The 22,815-nt window shown below is 35.4% G+C and overlaps 1 protein-coding gene across 1 annotated transcript in view; it reads left to right on the top strand.

Annotated features, from left to right (window-relative positions):
• Window positions 1-22,815, top strand: part of EYS (eyes shut homolog) — a 1,008,942-nt gene that overhangs the window by 161,443 nt on the left and 824,684 nt on the right. Inside the window, exons 4-6 of the mRNA XM_052781811.1 lie at window positions 13,967-14,160; window positions 16,932-17,059; window positions 21,927-22,041. Of these exons, the coding sequence (XP_052637771.1) occupies window positions 13,967-14,160; window positions 16,932-17,059; window positions 21,927-22,041 (437 nt within the window). The remainder of the gene's footprint in view (window positions 1-13,966; window positions 14,161-16,931; window positions 17,060-21,926; window positions 22,042-22,815) is intronic.

The following is a 22,815-nucleotide window of genomic DNA, read 5'->3' on the forward strand; positions in this document are numbered from 1 at the left end:
AACAAGAAGACCTTTTCCTTCTCACCACAATTCTAATAGAATGTACAGATGTACAAAACTTAGTTATCTAATTTTAATTAATATCTATTTTGTTTTTCTGGTTTTCTTCTATAGGCACTCCTAGGGATTATATTTTTTTTCTCAAGATTAATTCATTAAAATAAATAATACAACATCTAGAAGACGTGAAGATAAATTTGGATTATGACATGATGTGATGTGGTCACTTGACAACATATCACACATTTTATCTATATGAACAGCCTTCATTTTAGGCATTAACTCATCTGAGCCCTCTTGGGATATTTTGTGACAATCAATATTCTTAAAATATAGTAGCTAGGATAAAAAATCAGCAATATAGAAATACTCAAGTTAAAAACATCTTTTTTTCACCAACAACATAAATGTTACAAACTGCTTTTTGAAACACCTATTCTCAACTTTTTTTCTTCCTCTGCCTCCTAGGATACGGGAGGTATCAAAACAGGGCTATTGGTAACTGCTCAGCCCATCCTGCTGCTTCTGTGTTACTGTGATGGGCTCCTCTATTCCTGAGATTCAAGGGCTCTTTTTGCTCTCACTTTCTATACCACCCGCTCTCTCCTCCTCCTCCTCAATATACTATTCCCCACTGCTGCCTCAGGCTTCCCTGATGTAGCACACATCCCTGGTCTCCACAGTTGCTTAAGGGCACACCTTCCCAGAATACATTCCTATCATTTACATCTCTTCCTCAACCCTTACCTTGCTTATTGAATTTCAAGTGGATATGTCTCCTGAAGATCTGTTTCCCAGGTCTTTAGCAGTTGCCTCAAATCTACAGTCATGTTTCTGAACATGGTTAAGTAATTAGTAGGAATTCATCTCAGCCAAAATCCTCTTTCACTGTAATGGAAGGACTTTGCCATTTAGACTTGTGATTTCTGAGGACTGTGGAAAAAAAAATAAATCTATATATCTTGAACAGTTTCCTTTGTCAAAGACTTGAACAATCAATTATCTTTCGATAAGGGTATTCTCCATGTCAGATTCTTTCTTCTTGATTAATTGTAAACCTGCTTCTACACTACTACAGATTAGAAAAAGAAGATATATAATCTTTAACAATAATTAACAATTAGCTCCAAAACTATAGAGACAAATGAATCACTGGCTTCAGTCATTATCATCTGTTAAACTCATTTTGAAAATAATTTTGTTAAGGGATTCATAAGAATTGGTGAGTTCTAAAAGTTCAAGCTGTTTGGGGGAATTAAATTTTGAACAACTGTGTATCGCTGAGGACTCCATCTGAAAATTTGACAGTAGTGAAAATATGTCAACATTTTTGTCAAGTTCAATATTTACAGCTGTGTATAATATGCTAGGGCTGTGAGCTGCATTTGACTGCAGGTGTATTTTGTTGATTTGGAGTTGACATGGACAAAGATGTAAGTGGCTTGGTACCTGCTTACCCAAGTTTTTTGTCTTCTCACACAATACAGTTTTGACTGCAAACAAGAGAGAAGGCCAAGCTACACATGATATCATTTGTTATGGAGGAAACTGCTCGAGTATTCTTATGAATCCATCTGATTTTTCAGCCCATCCATATCTTTTGTCATCAGTCAGCTGGCTGTGGTAACTTTGAGGAGAGAGGACAAAGTTAATCACCTGTCATGTGCTTCTAGAAAGTCTGCATATTAGCAAAGAAATACCAAAATGCCAACTTTCCAGCTACTGCTTTATTTAAGGCTCTTCTTCCTGGATTTATATAACTAACTGAACTGCTCACTATCAATATTTAAACTATTGCATCTTTAATTTATCCTAGTTTCAGAAGAATTCTTGAAAATATTACTGCTGAAAGAATGGATAATAGTAATAATAATAATAATAATAACCAACTAAAAACTCCTAAATAGTTTTACAGTTCTTAAAGGTTTACATTTATTATGTTGTAGTCATGATTGCTGAATATTGGGGTACATAGTAGACGCATGTTAGAACCAATTTTTAAAAGTCTTTTAGGGAACTTCCAGTTGCAGGTCAGTTTCTTTATTTGGCTCTCAATAGGTATTAGCCTAAAGATTTTGGTGTCCAAATATCTAAAATCTACTATTGATCTCACAACTTCTACTCTGTAGGAAAGAAAGCTGAGGAATTTGCTGAATCTACTTATGGTATCTACTGACTCATTTCATCAATACCAGTTCATCGGGTTTTATAGGGTTTTTTCTGACTTAGACCAGATAATGTGAGGTGATACTGAGATAACTTAGCAAATACAATTATGGCTGCCAAAAACTTGGAGGTGTGTCATTTTGCATGTTTCCATAAGTGAATTAAAAATAACCCAGCAAATCTAACCTATATCACTTTACCAAAGAAAAGTGTGTCAAGAAGGCAGTCAGAATAAATTATTATGTAGACTAAAGTAAGCCTGCTAACACAGATTTAACAATCATTTTTCAAAAATATATGATTGACTTAAGTATTCCACCTTCTAAAGTTGTCATTTAGCAGCATATTTTATAGGGCCAGCAATAGAATTTCCATTCTAAAGGTGCCTAGATCATTTTTGAAAAAGGGACTTCATAGGATATCAAAGTATCTAAGTCACCTCAAAAATGAAATCTAAAATTCAATATGGAGTTACCAACACTACTTCATACAGGATATTTTAAGATGTGAAATAGTCTAGCTATACCAGAAGAGACATCTAAGCGAGATATCTCACATTCTAAGTGAGATATCTCACATCATAGCACATTTATTTTGTATGTCAAGTTATTCAGATGTTTTCAAAAATGTCAGTCAGGCTCTTTATGCGTCCTTTAAAATCTCATCCAGTTTTACAGTGCTAGAAAGGTAAGTGCTAACAATCATAAATAACCAGATTGTACATAATGTGGCTAAAATTGTTATTTGTGTTGTGAACATTTATAAAATAGAATGTCCCACAGTGTTTTGAGCAGTTCAGAGTAATTCTGGCCCATGTATACATAATTTTATGCATCTCGTCAAAATTTCTGTGCATTCAATGCCTTCAGAAGGGGTTTTGCTCTTTTTAGTCCTTTGTCAGTCTGCATTTTAAAGAAAAATAAAAAATCTAGAAGAAAATTTATTTATTTGTTTAATTTAATTTAAAAAATATTTATTTTCCACATTGTAGTCACAGGGTTATTACAGTTATTAGTTGTTAGTCACAGGAACAAAATCTACAAGTAAATCAAGACTGGTGGAAGCAAAAATGCGTTTATTAATTTGACAGAAACAGTTGAGGAAAAAGCAAACAAATACAAAAACAGTTTTGGTTTACAAAAGCTGCTTTGTCCCTACAAAACTTCTTTTGCTTAATAATGTAGAGTACTTTTAATGTTCCTAAAGAGTCTACTAAAGAGGCAACTTCACCAATATATTACCAGGAATCTCAAACTGCTTTAATTTTTAAATAGCTTCCATTATCATAATATCTAAGGTTTAAGGTAATCTTTGTGAGTAAGGTGGAGTGTTCAAGATCTGAGAAAACTATTTGTTCAGTTGTGCCATACATGTTAGTTATCAGGCTTGTACTGATCTGGTAAAATTAAACTGCCATGTGATTTTGTGAATCTCAAGCAGTAGTACAGAGGTAAATAAAAATGTAGGAAATATCTATGTTGTCCCAACTCGAAGCAGACAAGCTCTGTCTGTCATTTATTCTACTGACCTCAGATACTCAATGAATACAGAGGTGATGATGATGATGGCAAATACAAACACATTTTCTTTTCTATGTTTTACTAAGACGAAGGTATAGCCAAATTTGCCACAGTCTTTCATTACATTTATTTAATCCATGAAGTTACTGCTTTTCAAGATAGTTGATAGTGAATTTTTAAAAAAATAATTAAACATGACAGTAGGAGCCAAAGTCACATTTTAAGTTATGGGAAAAGCACTACTCAGTCATTTATAGTCTTGAAAACATATGCCAGTGTGATTCTGCATGCTGTTGAAGGTGTGGTCTTTTTACATCTTTTATATAAATTTCAAATGTTGCTACTAAATTTTTCTGCTACAGACATCAAAGATTTGAACCATACCTTTAGAACATTTATCTGACCTCATAACAGAACACAAATCATGTTCAAATGGTTAGATTCTCACATTAAACTAGGAGAGATCTATTTCTAGGGTTCATGCTTTATAATACATCTTCTGCTTATTGTACCTGTGATGCAAGCAGACTGGCTGTTTGAACGGAGTAGGTAGAGCTGCAATTATTCGGAGGCAAGCTTATATTGTGCTTGCTTTTTTTTTTACCTTCCCCTGCAATAAAGTCTCCATCATCGCTTTTTCTTGTTTTTAAACTCATCCATTTAATAATCACAACATTTTCCCCTCTTTTTCCTACTTACTACGTTTACACAAGCCTTTAAAATGTATATTTCTCCATTTTGGGATTCTGTTGTTTTATGTACATTGGCTTTCCCACTAAATTGTAGTTTCATCTTTCTCTTTCATTATATCACATTTCTCACTTTGTGTACTGTTTGGAGATAAAAGTTCTAAATATCGATGTAGTCTTTTTAGTAACAAAATGTTAAAATAAATAGAATCTTATTCTTATTGTTACAATTATTATATCAAAATATGTACAAGCTTTGCTCATTTTTTTAACTGCTATTCTATTTATTGTGTTGACGTACTTCGAGACCTTTCAGTTAATATAGTGGTTAACTTCCCTGTAATCCTGCATTGGCTGGCAAGTGGGCAAATATGAACAGAAGAAATATGGAGAAGATACATTTTTTTACTTGTAATAGTGTCTAAATATACCTACGTGAAGACAAATAATCTTTTTTGATAAATATATAACAGAAAATTAAAATATATTAAGATCTGGACCATTCTCTTACCAAGTTTTTAGTGTATCAGTTGTGAAAGAAATTGAGAATCTATTTAGTTTCACAGTTAATAATTTCAATATATTTTAGAAACCAAAAGCCTTTAAAATACCCTGAATTACAGATTAGACTGCTTTGACATCTAATGAAGTATTCTGTTTAGTTCGTGCAGGTGCCTATCCTGCTTACGCTGGAGAATATTAGAGAGTACAGCTGCCCCACTAGGAAATCTCTACCTCCCACCCTTCCTCCCTCCCTTCCTCCCTTAGGTGAGTGAAATATCAGGAAACTATTACAAGTTTTAATTCTTCTCTCGAGAACAAAGAGTTAAGAACATTTTACCTTCATTATGCATAATGATCAAGCTGTCTCCATCTCAGAAAAACATTTATTCAAAGTTTCAGCTAAAAATTGCTGTTCAAAGATCCAAGAAAGAAAGCCTAAGTTCCAAACATACCTATGGGATGTGGAACAACCTCATTTTAGTGTTTACTTTGATATGAAATAGATATCTAAGCTAAAGAGCTTCTAAAGGTTTGACCTTTGGAAAAGAGGCAAGTTGAGAGAACAACAGAACAAGTCAGACCCTAAGGAGAAGCAGAAGCCTGAAGGTCTCCACCACCAAAAAAAAAAAGCAGTAGGATTCCAACAGGCAGCTAATCATTGCCGCTAGGAAGTATTGAGGCTACCACTCATTACTCCACTCAACAGAAGAGAAGGGAATATGGTTTGCCTGCTTCACAAAGAACAGAAAGGTTCAGGAACTTTCAGTTTCCAATGGGATTTTTATAGACATCCATAGAAATCTTAAGCAACACCTTGCCCATTGAGAATTTAATAGACTTACAGTGTTCCTTGAGGCGTATTCCCTTTCCCATATTATTAAGCTCTTCAGGAGGGATGTTGCTTTTCAATTCTAGCTAGCCATAAACACACAGGCAATAAAGCAGAAAAGGCTGGATCCCATTTGTTCTAAATAGAAGTTTATTTTCTTCTTTAAGGATTTTGCACTATCCTTTTTTAATACATGCTTTTATTTTCTGCAACAGCTCTTGACAGTCAGGAAATGCACATCCCTGTATTAGTAATATTAACAGCTAAAGATAGATACCCTTTTGGTAATTTTTACCCCTTTCTCTCTTCTATGAAATTTTTTTCTGTTCAATTTATTCTTGCTGCTTTAGTCACAACAAGTTTTTACAACTGAAATGGTTCTATCTGTTTCCACAAGAAACTTCTCAAATATCACTAAATAACTTTTTTCTGCTCAAGGGTTCTACCTTGATTCCCATCCATACTAGATCAATCAACCATTGTCTCTACATTGCAAACCCAGGGAGAACTTGAACCGCTTGGATTCTCTCTTCCTCCTCCTCTATTCCAGCTGCATCCCTGGGTTTTGTCCAGCCCGCTATGGCGTGCCCTTGCACATTCTGCCTACCTTCACTTGGGAGACACAGTCTGGTATTAAATTTCCTTGAATTGTCTCTGTCATTTACTCAGAATGATATGAAGTATTTCATTTTAGTCTCGCTAGTGATGTATATAAACCAGCACTTTCAAATCTCTCACCAATGATCATGATGTTTTATTTCTTGGGAACAATGAGAAAGTATTTGGTTCACCACTAAAAGTGAGCAAACAAAGTCTAGTTTTGCCGTCCAATAGATTTCCTTCTGTTTTGGTTCACAAAGCATTCGCCACTTTGTCAGTGTCTGGTATCCATTTATATACAGTTTTCTACTTAATATTTTTGTGCAGGTTTATTTTCATAATTTGTACTTTCACAGTTTGAAATCAAACAGACTTTTTTATTTTAATGAAGAAAATTCCAGTCCCAGTCAGTATATTGACTTGATCTATTATCATTCAGGGGTTTAATACGAAGTGTATCTCCCATTCATACCTTTAGAAACCATACTGAATAATGTCAGGCAAAATGCTAGTCCATGACTGCCAGGAAAGACCTCCTCATCTCTGGGAGGTGGGATACTTCAGAATTCAGAAGTACGGAGCCTCTCCCAGAGGTATGTGAGCCATCAAGAACATACCTTGCGGTTGAGCATAGGAAAGGTCTTGTCACTTGAGGGGCAGCTGAGGAACTGTATTAATATTATCTGGAGAAACTGTTGCCTTACAAAAGGAGCGATTAATCATTGCATTTTTAAAAACACCTTCCCAAAAGATGGATAAGCAATCATATAATTTTGCTGTAGTAAAAACCATGGAGTATTAGTGAATTCACTGTTAATGGACACGCTTAGATTTTCTTCTGTACCTGGTATGTGGTAAACACCAGCAGCTGGCTGCAAGGAGAAAGGCACTTTTAAACCTAGACTTTCTGTGAGTGGGCAGCATTGGTGTTCGTGATAAAAGTCATAGCTGTCAGTTTGAACATTACAGCTATTCTTTCTGCCACCCCTAGCAGCGATTTGAACGCCCCTTTCTGCAACAAACGGAGTCACTAAGAAGTGATTTTAGGCTAGGAACAGTATATTGATCTGTTCTAACTAGGGTGCTGCCCTGCTTTCGCCCCAGGGAAGTGACAGCCCATGCACACTGCCTTAGCAGTGGCCAGGGTGACATTGGCTCAGAATCAGCCCAGCTCTATTTGCTTCGGCTATTTTAGAATTTCTGAACACTGTGGTTAGTCAAGATAAGAAGTAAAACTAAAAGTTTACAAGGACTCTTGATGAGTTTTTCCAGCAGTACTGTAATTTACTCTCTAATAGTCTTTCCTCTGATGGAAGCTAATGTTCTTCTCATTCATTTACTTCCAAAATGTCTATTTTCAAGTCTGCTGATTGGAGCTTTTGTATAAAGCACATCAGTGAGCTTTGATACTGCCTATTTGGTCTAAAATTAAGATTGTAGCCCTTATAATCTTTCATGGAGATTTGCACTCACTATCTTCTGAGACCTAGATTTACAGTGCCTTAAGTAGATTTCATTTTGTTTCAAACTTTATTGAAACTTCATAGGCAGAAAAAAAGGTGTCATTCATTGGTTTTGATTAGAAATTGATATGAAGATGCAAATACTGTATTCGTATTTCAAAGATTAATGCTTTTAGTGCACCAATAGAAATATTGGTATATTCCAGGGTCTAGATATACAAGACAAAAGCTTGTGATTCAGTGATGCTTTTAAACAGAAAAAAAAATATTCTTTCTACAAAGTCAACTTTTAAAAATACTTTTTGGTTTTACATTTAAGAGGAAGGGCAGCTGATGAAACTCGGAAAATTAAAAACAAGGAGTGAACTGGATTGGACTAATTATAATAAATTGTTAACTGAGCTGTGCAGGTAGGGATTAGTTTAATTGCGGAAATACTTTCACTTAATCAACTGAAACCTGATGGTCCTCAGATTAAAAAAGCCTTGTTTTGGAATTAGTTTAAAAGTGAACAAGAGTGCTAAACATTAATAATAACATGACATAAGAAGGGCATGACGTGCAGGTTTCTATAATTTCAGTTGTGAAACTGAACTTATTAAAATATTAACAATGTTCTTAACAACTGAATTATATCATACTTGTCTTCATTCCCAGGCTTTATTCTGTTTACTGCCTACTGTGTATCTTGGTCCTTGATTGTAGCTCCTAGCAACCACTTGTTTCATTTAAACTGAAAATAAATCTCTCTCCCACTAAATAGTTCTTTTTTTATGCTAACCCTGAAATATTATTGCTTCATTCTAACTAAAGTACAAATAAGTGAATGTATATGTGTGTAACATATGCTGTTTCCAGAAATAGTCTACTGTGCCTTATGCATAACTGCTCTAGAAAATAACAGTTTTTCATTAGAGGAATAACAAAACAAAAGTACTGAAATCATATTAAAGCGTAGTATGCTAGTATGATCTTTCACATATTTTACTCCTTAGAAAGAGAAATGCTTGTATAAATATGAAGCCCAGAAAAACTTGAAAGACTTCTATTAAAAATAAAAATTATTTCTTTTAATCAGTAGCACCAGGTATTTATGTAAATGGCACTATGTGGTATCTTAATGAACTGACCGATGCTTATCAATGGTGTCAGGAATGTCCTTTGACTTTTAATGGATTATCATTGTAACATGGTAGTGAAACTAATGAAGACTAGCAGGGATACCATTAAATCAAACAAGGAAGGGCTGGGGGGGGGGGAGGGGGGTTGTCATTTGGTTTTGGTGAAGGGTTTTATTCTCTTTACATGTAAAAGCAATAGAAAATGCTGGAAATAAGGTTCAGTTCCTTAAACTAAAATTCATTAGCTTTCATGTTGGTCTATAGGAGTCTTTACCCACTCTTTTCTGCTTTTTAATATTCCACATATTTTATTTTATTGAAGTAAACCAAACAAGAATTCACTGTATTGAAAGACAATGGTGAGCTGATCCTACTGATGATGTCTTTAATTTCTTGAATTTTCCTCTTTAATTAGGGTATTCAATCAAGCTGATAACCAGGTTTTTTCATACTGAAGTTTCCTGAATCAGCCATCTCCCATTAGAACACAGTTTCTGTATTTATTTTCCTGAGAATTTGAACAATACGTCATAGCTTTGAGTGGCTAATCATTCATCACTGAACACTAAAGGGACTTCAGTATTTGCAGCAAATGTCTCTTTTTGGGGTCTGACTGAGGGAAGAATTACTTCTGTTGAAATTGTTGGCAACAGAAAAACACAGCACCTATGTCAAATACTATGCCTATGCTATGTTGTTATTGATATCAAAGTGAAATACAAGGTTATGTATATCAAATCTATGCAGTTAAAAGAATTTGCCTTGCACTTTTTTTAATTTAAGTCTCAGATCTCCAGAATGTTTACAAACATTTTCAATGTGCATATGCAATTTGCACCAATGTGTTGTTCCCAGCTGTATTGTTCATTGCTTAAATACTGTCCTCCTTCAGGGGTTTGCATTTGACTTCAGATTATACAGATCTATTTTTATACTGTTCCCTCTTTATCTTGCTTCTAACAACGGCATTCAAGAGGTCAGTAAATGTTAGCATGGCTATGAAGTTATGTATTTATCTAAACATACCTGAACAAGAGGCATGGATGATGACAAAAACATTTACATTTTAAAGTGCGAATTTGAATTAATTCCTAATTTTACACAACTATTAAGAGGTTTGGTATACCTTTTGAGTCAAAGTAGATAAATAGATTTGCAAGTTGAGAGGACCAGTTGTTCATCTGTTCTGACCAAAGGTTGTTATATTGCTTACCTATATATTAAGTCTTCTCTCTTTTATATGGTTAAAGTAGTATCTTTCAAAAAGCATTGATGTGAAGACATCAGCAATGGTAGAATCCAGTTCTTTCATGGTAGTCTGGTACAGAGACCTCACTGGTAAAAATGCGAGGTGTTTCTAACTTTATTTGGTTTGGCTTCTCTCTTCAGTCATTTGCTTTTGTTACACTTTTCTCCACTGAATTAATGATCCTTTTCATGCTTGATATCTTCCCCATCCAAGGGCTGTAATCAAGTCACCTTTCAATCTTCTTTAGAAAATAGATTGAATGTGACATCAGGTTTGGGAATGATAGAATAAAAAGCTCAAAACTCCAATTCTCCAGAATTCCTTTTATTGACTTCGTTTGTCAAACTCACCAGGCACGGATGTTCAGGTGAAAGAGCACTGCTCTTGCTTTTCACATAAGATGCTGAATACAAGAAATAATAAAGTAGAGGAATGTCAAAGACATAAGTAGCATCAATGATTAAGGAAATACTCCTGCTCAAGACTGAATTCTTCCTAAAAGACATTAGGTACTTAGTAGAGTTTTTTACTGAATTCGCTCTAGGTAGACCTATGAAAGACATGACTTGTGTTTCAGACCATGAGTGCAGTTGCTGCCTCAGTATCTTCATTTAAATTGATCCCCTTCAACCTGGTTAGGTAATGGCTCCCAATTCACGCTAAACGCACTTTTTCTTTCCAAATTAACAAAAAGAAAAATACATTTTTTTGCCTTTTTCAAGGAGATGCCAAGGAGAAAAGAAGTTAAATACCTTTTTTGCCATCCTTGAACCATGCATTTTTTCCTTGATATGTCTCTCACACTGTACTATCTTCTCTCAGGCTTTTCTCTATTACTCTTCTAGCTACTTTTAGTCTTCCTTAAGAAGAAAGTTGCACTATCTCTTTTTCCCTTCCTAATTTTGCTAAATATCAGCATAACATTACCAAAAATGCACCTCTTTCATCTGGTTTCCCCAACTGGCCTTCATTGTTCTGTGTTCAATTAGTCTTTCCCTGTTCTAATAATCCATCCATTTAACATTAACACATGTTAAACATGCCATTGTTTAACAAAAGGCTAAGAAATTTGTGGTAATGGTGGCAGAAAAAATGGGAAGGATTGAATGGATTCAGGGGTAGAAACAATGGCAGGAACAATTCATTAATCCATTTGGCTTGTGGAACTACACTTCCTGGCTTTCCTTTGGGTAGAACAGTTGGGGTCACTGTTTTGCTGATTTGATTCTTATCAAATGTGCCCAATAAAAGGAAAAAAAAGTAAGATAAGCACCAATATATAACCTCATCTATGAGTACTGCTAGGGTGCAATATTGTACTGAAGTATAACAGGACAGCTAAATACTAAATTGAATAATAAGAAACAATTGACCAATCCACCTCAGTTCATGTTGCAAATTTTCTCTTATATATGCACTAATACCTGTCAACGGCCATTTTATGAGGAATGGCCTTCTTAGCTTTTCCTATTAGCAAGGCCTAACATCTGCAAGTTGCAATATATTTTTACTGTAATTTGGTTACTATGGTGATGAGGGATAGCAACAAATTCACCAAAGATGCTTTGAATGTCCTCTGATGCTGAAGAGAAGTGAAAAATATGTCCTAAAACAGAGATCCAATTCATTTTGCCTTATGGGAACAACTATTTCCAATGAACTGAGAGACAAAAAAGAAACTGTGTTTTGACCCTTTTCCTGCTAATGGGATTTTCTTGTATAGTGTTTGTTGCGTCAGCTGTTCTGGTATATAATAGAGACAGAATGTGAAATTTGGATCTCCTGGTAAATGTTGCTCCACATACTTACAGTTGCGCTATATAGCTAGTCTATTGGTAAGGAAATTATTAGAGGCTCACATACTTATCTATTAATTGGTTTAGAATGAATTAGCTATGTTTACTTTGCAGTTTACACTTCTGAGTTAAAAGTATTCTGTTTACCATTTCAAAAGTCTACATCTTTTGTAAAGTATAATTTATTTTTTTATGAATGTCTATTTTTAATTCAGTTGATTCAAGTGACTAACAAAATGTGGAATCAATACATACTACAACTTCAGAATAGATTTATTATGAAGTTAGAGTTGTTGCTACAGCAAATTATTGAAAAATGTGTCTGATGTAATCTCTAAGTATAGGTTAGGAAGGTGGTTTAAATCAGAGTACCAAAGTTCAAGATATGTAAAAAGCTTACTTGCTACATAGATTTCCAGAAGTAAATGGAAGTAAATTCTTAGCTGCTATAATTCTGCTGTATCTTTGATGTTGCACAATTAAAAAGAGTTAATTGTCCAAAATACTTAGGCAGTTCATAACTGTTGAGGCATGTAGGCAGTTTTCTAAACCCCTGCCTGGGGTTACAGTAACTGAAGAGAACATGGCAAACTACTGGACATAACATGAGAAGTTGCTGAGCTTAACAAATAACCAAGTGAGTGGCTGACAAAAGTTACAGATAACACCATGAGCGATGACTGGATTTCACAGACGGTTAAGGGAGAATTTTTTGAGACAGGAAAACTTCACAGATAATTAAAGGGGTAGAATTGGGGACATTTTGTGGATTATTTTCTTGCAAGGACAACAGACCCTGGGTAACCATATCAGTAATCCCACATAAAGTCAAGATTATCTAGGTAACCATATCAGAAATACTGAATTTGTGTATGGAGGTGACAAAACGGGGGCCAATGGGGCCAAACACTTAGGTAAGGGTTGTTTATCCGGGGGAAGAAAAAGGTGGAGAAGGGTAGGGTTCAAGGTGGACAGGAGAAGTACAAATATGGGAAAATGCAGAGAAAAGGTGATAAAAGGGCTGGCTGAGTGTAAACGGGCTGATGCTCATTGCACTTCTCTGGCTGAGCCTGTATCTGATCACTGCAGTCTCTTTTCTTTCCTACTTCTGTGTTACCACCCTTCCTCGTGGGCAGTGGTGGGCTTTCAGCTGGACTAGCCAGCAAGTAGAATGATATCCAGATCTGGACTGACTCAAGGTCTGAGCCAGCAAGTTGGCAAAAGGTTCAGGATCCGGTTATGGATATCAAACAGACTTAAAACCTATGCTGATATCTGAGGAATCCATTAATGTGGGTTTATTTGTGCATTTAGAAAATGAGCGAGTGTGTATGTTCGCTGATGAACTTCAATATTGACTACCCAGAGAGGAGGAAAAAGTTTGAGCCATCATTGCTGTTCCTGCTCATTTGAGTGCTGTTAGCGTTTATGTGCGGGGAAAGATACTGCTCTTCACGTTGATCCGTGCGGGCACTGTGTCTGTATTGTGTGTGTGAGTGACTGTGTGTGCACCGACTGAGAGTACATTCAGCTTTGCTACCGGCTGGATCTATAAATAAGAATGGAACAACCTCCTTAGTCTGAAATTCCACTGGATTCAGCTTCCCTTAATAATAACCACTGTGAGAGAGATGTGCAGTGACTGTTCAGTGTCTTCTGGGACTATGGTTCCAGTTCTCCTCCTCCTTTTGTTACAGATGAGTCTAGTCACTCCCACATATTTCTACCATGTTTATTCACCAAAACAAACAAAATACACAGGAATATTTTAAGTTCTTTGCTTTTTAAATGGTGATAGTTTACAGATGTCCCAGTCAGTAACTGGAGCTCCACAGAGTAGAGAATTTAAGAAAAACACAATAAATAAAAGCCTCTCAATCCCTCCTCAAATTAGAAAAAAAAAAAAATAAAAAATAGAATTAATGGGAAATAATAGGGAAACACAACACAAGGTAATATTTATAGGCGGCACATCAAGAAGCATCATTCACTCAAACACTCCCTAATTTTTTATGTTTATTTCTTTTAGGTCCATTTTGTGAGGAACCTGGTGATCCTTGTGCATCTCAGCCATGCCTGAATGGGGGCATATGTCAATATAGTCAGTCTGGATATGTTTGTGATTGTCCTGCTGGTTTTCTTGGTCACAATTGTGAAATTTATATCAATGAATGTTCTTCAAGGCCATGTCAGAACAGAGGTACATGTATCAATTTGCCAAATGTAAGTATAAACTTCAGAGAACCCTATTTGAACATAGAATCATAGAATCACAGAATCACAGAATAGTCTGGGTTGGAGTGGATCTTAAAGACCATCTAGTTCCAACCCCCCTGCCATGGGCAGGGACACCTTCCACTAGACCAGGTCGCCCAAAGCCCCATCCAACCTGGCCTTGAACACTGCCAGGGATGGGGCAGCCACAACTTCTCTGGCAAATCTGTTCCAGTGTCTCACCACACTTATAGTAAAGAATGTCTTCCTTGTATCTGATCTAAATCTACCCTCTTTTAGTTTAAAACCATTATTCCTTGTGCTATCACTACAGGCCCTGGAAAAAAGCCTCTCTCCAGCTTTCTTATAAGCCCCCTTTAAGTGTTGAAAGGCCTTAATAATATTTTTCTAGAGTCTTCTCTTCTCCAGGCTGAACAACCCCAATTCGCTCAGCCTTTCTCTATAGCCATTTTCATGGCCCTCCTCTGGACTCGCTCCAACAGGTCCATGTCTTGGGCTGGGATCTCCAGAGCTGAACGCAGTACTTCAGGTGGGGTCTCATGAGAGCAGAGTAGAGGGGCAGAATCACCTCCCTTGACCTGCTGGCCACGGTTCTTTTTATGCAGCCCAGGATACAATTGGCTTTCTGGGTTGCAAGCGCACATTGCTAGCTCATATCCAATTTTACATCCACCAATATCACCAAGTCCTTCTCCACAGGGCTGTTCTTAATGCATTCATCATCCAGTCTGTACTGGTACTGGTGATTGCCCTGAGCCAGGTGCAGGACTTCACACTTGGCCTTGTTGAACTTCATGAGGTTCACACAGGCCCACTGCTCAAACCTGTCAAGATCCCTCTGGATGACATCCCTTCCCTCCAGAGAATCAACTGCACCACTCAGCTTGGAGTCATCCACAAACTTGCTGAGGGTGCACTCAATCCCACTGTCTATGTCATTAATAAAGATACTGAACAGTACCGGTCCCAGTATGGGCCCATGAGGGATACCACTTGTTGTTTGGACACTGAGCTGTTGATCGCAACTCTTTGGAAATGGCCATCCAGCCAATTCCTTACCCGTTGTATAGTCCATCCATCAAACCCATATCCCTCCAAGTTTGCAACAAGGATGTTGCATGGGACAATCTCAAAGCCTTACAGAATTCAAGGCAGATGGCATCAGTTCCTCTTCCCTTATCCATCAATGCAGTCACTCCATCATAGAAAGCCACCAGATTAGTCAGGCATGATTTGCCCTTTGTGAAACCATGTTGGCTGTTTCTAATCACCTCCCTGTTATCCATGTGCCTTGACATAGCTTCCAGGAGTATCTCTTCCATGAAAGTGCCAAAACTTTTAATTCTAATGTAAATTTTTAAATTAGCTTTGTATACTTCTTGAAGAAACACAGCATTGTCTGAATGTGTAGTGTTTCTAATATTTCTACACTTAAAAAGCCCAAATTCCACATTTTCAGCTCAGTTGCTTGGTGGTCACTTAAGGAACTATTAATGTTGTTTCTTTTTTTTTCTCTCTTTAATAAAATCTTCTGATGTAAAACATGACACATAAGTCATCTTTATTAACTAGTGGTTGTTTCCTATTCTTGATTTTGCTGTGGTATCTGTTTTTAATTCCTTTTTTTTTTCCTTTCTTTTTTCTTTTTGGAAAATAGAATAAACTCATGCAGACTCACAAAGGTTTGATAATAGAGTCATATCTGGTCTTATTTCAAACTGCGTTGTTGATGTTCTTTCAGTAGCATGACTATTGCAAATAGCAGTGATTACACAGAACCAAAATAGTGAAAGAAGATTTCAAAAGCTCAGTTATCACATACCAGTGATACATACTCACTCACAGAGAGAGAAAAAAAAAGACATCTAAATTGATGAACACATTGATAGATTTCTAAATTATGCAATCTGTCTAAATATTTTGTCTAGTAGATATACTAGCACATACTATTTTGTACAATCATTTCTATAGACAGATGCAGTAGTTTGTTTCACACATATAGAAATCTCTCCATAGATGTTAAAAAAAGTTCCCTGACCATGCCTTTAAGACCGATTCTAAAGAAACACCTGAACACTTCCAATTTCACTAGGGGAACAAACCTCTCTATATTTTTCTTTCACTTTCTGACATCAAAAGGCCTATAAAGGACATTATATAGAAAAATAAGGGTGAGAGTGTCAGCTCTAAGAAATATTCTGGTTTGTAAAATAACTTACAGTTCCTACTGTGTAAGTTATAGACTGCAGTAACTGACAGATGTCTTTCACCATCACAGAGAAGCATAGTCTCTGTGCTTCATATTGAAGGGGAAAAGGGATACATACCATTTTCTTTCCTAGTCTAGTTAGTGAATACTGTTTGCTATCTGATGTACCTTGTGCACCGTTACTGTTTGATAGATGCAAACATTACATTGGAACAAATTCAGAAACGAGGAAAAACCTTAAATGAATTATAAAGCTCCTTCTCGGTTCAGTTATGAAATCACAAAGCCAGCCAAATTTAGAGCTGGTGTGTTTCCAGCTAGCAAACCCGACTCTGGTATAATCTGTGCTGGAAGGCCTATTCCACTTGTCCTAAATTATGTTTGTAACCTATTTGGGGCTAGGACTGCTTTTTGTTCTGTCTTTGTAGACTGTTTATTGTGATGAAACCCTGTCCTATTTAGGGTCTCTATAGTAATGGAAGTAAACACTAATTTCTGTATTGCCTTGGGTACAACAAATAATTATTTCTAATTTCCTTCTCTTCTATAGGATGTGGCATGTATCTGTCTGCCAATATTCACTGGCAAGTTCTGTGAGAGAATACTGAATCCCTGTGAATTATTGCCTTGCTTAAATAATGCAACTTGTGTGGCTCAACAGCAGAACTATAACTGCCGGTAAGATTAGAAATTAATTTATTTCAGTACTTTGTTGGATGACTTGATGATATCCCACTGATTGCAGAAAGAAAAGACATCATCAGTCACAGAGAAAACAGAAAACTACAAACTTTTCTTTTAACAATTTTTAATTTATTTTTGGTGCTCTACTGAGATAGTCTTCTTGAAAACTCCTGAAGTACTACAAAAACATTTAAAACATTTAAGGAGTTATAAATTGTTTCATCATTAATTTTGTAAGATAAAATATATAAATTCTGACACATTGATGACAAGTGAGATAATTATACTACAGGTACCAGTCCCATTCAGGGTGTATGATGTTTATGTTGTTTCTGAAAGGATAAGACAACTCATTTAATTTCTAATTCACAGACATGCATTAGTAGGTCTTAGATTTATCCTTAAAGCAGCATGTTAAAAAGTGCTTTATTCAGAAAGGCCATGCTAAAAAATTATCCATTTGAAAATAACAGAAGTGACCCAGTATATAATTTCATTCTATTTAAATAGCTTTTTAGATAGTTTCTTACACCACTAAGGAGCACAATTTGTCCGCTTCCCATTTGCTTGGCTTTTATCTGGCTGCCTGAAGTAAGTTCTGCTAAGCATTACTGAAGTGCAGTAAACAACTTTCAAATTTTAGGATATTCATAAAAGCAGAAAATTGAAAGCTGTGGTACACAAAAGCCTGAAAACACATTATGAGTGAACTTAGAAATTGCAAATACATAATAAAAGTGTGGAACATAAAGTTACAGTCCATCAGAAAAGATTCAGTTGAGAAGTCTGGAAATTAAAATATAAGTAGAACTATGTTTACAATTTTCCTAAAGAAGAAAAAAAGACAATTTTATTTATACTTATGCCTAAATACATATATACATACATACTCACACATACAAACACATACACAGAGTTAGATCTTCCCATATAGATATGTATAGCACAGAACAACAGTGTTATCATTTATTTTCCAATAGTTTAAACCAAGATATAAGCTACTAATAATTTACTATTATATAGCCAGTCTTTTACACAGTATGTTGGTACATGATTTAGTATGAAATGATGCCTGAAGTTTACATTTAAAAAAATGCATAGCATGAACAATTAATACAAGATGTAGATTGCCTTTCTTTTAAAAAAAATTTTTTTAAAAAAATATCCTGGCCCTGTGTACAATGTAGATTGAATAGTTTATAATTTCACAAAGCACTGGTAGAAATAGTCTGTACCATGAACCTCATTGTACCGTGGAAAGGCATGGTGATTTTTCCACTGATACACTATGTGAGAATAAGAGTGGAAGTCATTAGATAAGTATAACAGAAAGTAAAAATGGGCAATTAACAACCCATTTATGTTGATTATCAAGAGAATCACTTAAGTTGTGTGGTAAGGCTAGGTACTAGAGGTTTTAGTTTTGGGCTCAGATGGTACAATCCTGTTTACTACTAATATCAAGTGTTAAGATCCTATTAATATCACTGGTGCTTAGATTTACTTTTAATATTTGTGTATTATTCATGTATTCAGTTTTGCTACCTGTAAAATACACATTTGACAAGACAGGCAAGACACATTTGTGGAGAGCTACTTTGAGAAATGGCATAGGTTATAATCTTATTATTTTTAACACTGAGAACGTTCTAAAAAAGGGGAAATAACATCCTAGAGAGAACACTCTAAACAGAGTAATGAAGAGTGCATCCTTCAACTTGGTACAAGGTCGAGTGCTTGGCCCTGTACATACTCTTTAAGCAAAAACTTTGGATAGTGTTCAATCCACATAGTTTTCCCTAGCATCCAAGCTGCGCACCAGATGCACCTTCTTGGTGAAGGAGGAGAAGAGCTCCAGAAAGTGACTCATCTCTTCCAAAGCAAAATATCCAGCACAGGTGAGGTGAAGCATCTTCTGGAGGTTCCCAATTTTCTCTGTATAGAGGTACAGAGAAAGCCTGGACTGCTGTCTCAAACCAGATACTAAACCTGCAGACTTTTAACGTTTGATAAATATGGCAGCATTGGAGGTTGGTTTCAATAGAATCATAGAACAGCCCAGGCTGGACGAGATCTCAAAAGATCATCTGGTCCAACCTTTCATGGGAAAGGGAGTTTAGGTGAGATTATCTCGCACCCTGTCCAATCGCATATCGAAAATCTCCAGTATTCAGCCTTAGTTTTGCCATTCAGTCCCTGAAAGCTCCAGTTAGTGATTGCAATATTTGTTAGTGTTTATTGTTAATAAATTGAAAATTATTTCCTCATTTTTTGTGAAAATAAAATCAGGTTTTTACCACTTAATCCCAAATATTTAATAGATGAAAGTTTTGTGTATGTTTACGCCTGTATACTTGGAAGGAGGCATATAGGTGAGAGAAAGCATTTTGAGGGAGCACGAATCACATACTTTTCACAAGGAGACCAGATTCGGTAATTTGGTTGTGAGAGCTGCAGTCTTGCCAATGTCAGACTGCTGAAATGGAAAGGAGGTGCCAACCTCTAGACAGGGCCAGCAGTTCAGCAGGTTTTACTATTTTTAGGATTCAAAATTCTCTTTGTCAATTTATGCCTTGCATTAGCTACTTGAATAACAGATGATTTCAGCAGACCTATAGGAGCAGTGGTTTAACTGTTCCAGTTTTGTTAAGTCACAGACTTGGAATCTTTCTGTCTGTGAGTCATGTTTTAACTCATTTTACCCAAAGGAAACCTACCGTTAGCTATGTTGCTGTACTCAGGAGGTTTGGAACGGCTCATTAAAAGTTTTAAGTGGAGGTTTTGTTTCATTTTTGGTAATCATTGTCAAATACTGCAGGTTATGACTACGTCAAATTACTCCACAAAAAAACGCCTGTTTCATTTGGTGTAATACCACTACCTGATCCACGTTTATAGCATTTTAACATTTTAAATAAATATAATGGTGTTTAGCTCACATGCATATACAAATTCAAATGACGGCTTTTTACTCCTTTTTGTTTTGCTTTGCTTGCCCCTATTTTGTGCATTCTCCTTATATTCATCACAAGCTCAGCTTCTCTCTACTTACCCTTTCTTTTTTGAGAAAGCAGTTGTTTTCCATTCTAAACATATAACCAAACAGACTCAATTTAATTTTCTCCACTTCAGTTATGATGTATGACTATCTTGTATCCTAATTCCATCCTTTCAGTCTTGATATCATATACAACTTTGTGCTAAGAATCTAATAGTAGCATTTTTTCTTAAATGTCAAAATTTAAGGTGAATTCAAATAGGCAGTGAACAAGGATATCCATCACAATAAATTTTGATTGTTTACTTTGTATCTTCTTCTATTATCCGTGTTCTTTAGGACAACAAAAAGTCACAAAAAGTGGGAAAGTGTTCTGAGAAAATTCGTTCCGTTAGTGTCATCTTTGGAACTTTACTGTCAACTTTCTTGCTGTTAATTTACTCTTACCTTCTTTGATATTGGTATGCCTATTGTAAAACAACAATAAAAACAGAAATAAGAAAAATGAGGAAATATAAAAATTAATATAAGAAGCTTCAAAAATTGGCTTACTAAATTATCTATTTTTAAGAAACCGTCAGACATTACCTAAATAAATTGAACCAAGAAAGCTAGGAGCTCTTTCACCTGATTTCGGATCATGGGTAAAAACAAATCAGTAAAACAAATGTTGTAACTGAGTTGCTCTGATTTGGTTTTAAGTGTTATTTAAAAATGGAATTATAACAAAAGATACAAACCCTTTATTATTTTTTTTTACTTTACATTACTTTTATATATAAACATAACATACGGATGCATGGTGCTATAATATAAAGGACAATGTATATGCTGTTGATATGAGTAGCTTTGTTTAGACAGAAAAATAAGTATGTAACTACCTAATATCTTTGAACATGCTGAAATAAAAGCAGCTAAGTACTATGAAAAACTCCTTTTAGCCACAATAAGTGAACCGGAAACTTGTTAAGAATAAACTTTGCAAGAATTTTGATTCCAAGTACTTGAAATGGTAGCAGTGTAATTATAGGATTTACATATAATAATTTTTTCAAGAGGAGGGTGAGGATTATATGGTCCATTGCTACTTGCATAGAGTGTCCTCCTGTGGACAGGGATTATGTATCTATCAAAACACAAAAGAGAGTTTTTGCAGTCTGGATTCTATTTTTTGCACATTTTGAGCAAGATATAAATATTCAGATATTTTTCTACACTGCTCCAAGAAATGTCTACAGTTCCTTTTACCATAGAAGAATTACCCACAGCTCCATTGGCATCAAATGGAACTAAAAAACTGTCACAAAAATAGAATGCTGGTTTTCTCCTTTAAAGAAAATACCAAATTACAATTAAGCAAACACAAAACAAACCATGCCTTGTTCTCTCCCCAGATTCCTTACATTGTTCCTTACATACCTAAGCATGTCATTATTGACTACTCTTTGTTAATCATTAGTAGTGATTGATGCTAACTATATTAAACCTCATTTATCATCTTATTTCTAATTTTTTTCTCTGATGGTTTAATTGACCCATCCTTTCTAATAAATTTCCAAAATCCCATTTATAGCTTTTTATTAACTATTACCCCATTTTAGATTGTTTTTTTGTTTCTGGAAGATTATAGGAAGTATTGGTATGAAAATGCTTTAATCAATGAAAAAAAATTGGAGAAGTAAGAATATCCAGAATCATGCAACTGACTTTTAATTGCTTGAAAACATGTTCTGTTTATTTTAAATAAGATATGAGATCTGTTTTGTTACTGCAAGAACATTATTTAATAGAATTATGGAACATAATTAAATACAATTAACTTTTAAAGTGCAAGTCCTCTAAAATACACTGGTGTATTTGCAGCTGCATGCCAGGATTCACTGGAAAGAACTGTGAGGAAGTAATTGACTACTGCAGGCTGCTCAGCATCAACTGTCTGAATGAAGGATTGTGTCTTAATATAATTGGAGGATTCACTGTAAGTAATTTAATACATGTTAAACTAATTCAGTGCTCCAAAGTATAAAAGCTTCAGACAAGCAGAACTTGAAATGCGTTCATTACTCTAAGAGACAAGAGGGACATACATTTATGTGTTTTATTTATTTAAATCAATAACACAAGGATGATTCACTTGGGTAATATGGATTTTTTTATTACTTTTCTACTGAGACTGTGTTTTGTACTATATCAAGTAAGAGAACTGAACAGTATTTTTATAGTAAAAAGAATGCAGAACTAATTGTGGTCCAGTGCTATTATCCACACCAATGATAATCACAGCTATGTTGCAGCCTTTAAAAATACATTGCTTGAATTAAGAACATCTGTTGCCATTGTTTTAACCAGAATCAAACTAGTAATCTAAACATAAGCACATTTAAACTTAATACAAACTTAAAAGTTTGATGAAGAAACTGCAGTGCAGTGAGGTTGATTCCAACTGACAATTTGAAAAAAAGTAATTCTGCTTGGTTTAACTCTCAAAATAGCTCCTGAAAATGTTGAGCAAGATCCATCACGTACCAAGATTCTTCTGGCAGTAGCTTGTCAAAAGAGAGGAAATAGTAGTTTCTCCAATGGCAGTAATTGGGAACAACTTAAAGGTTACTCTGAGCAACCACTCATTCTGCAAATAACAGGAGATGATCACAGAATCACAGAATGGTTGAGGTTGGAAAGGACCTCTGGAGGTCATCTTGTCCACCACTCTGCACAAGCAGGGCCACCTAGAGCCATTTATCTAGTCCCA

Source organism: Harpia harpyja, chromosome 3 (assembly GCF_026419915.1).
Source record: "Harpia harpyja isolate bHarHar1 chromosome 3, bHarHar1 primary haplotype, whole genome shotgun sequence".
Classification (NCBI taxonomy): Eukaryota; Metazoa; Chordata; class Aves; order Accipitriformes; family Accipitridae; genus Harpia; species Harpia harpyja.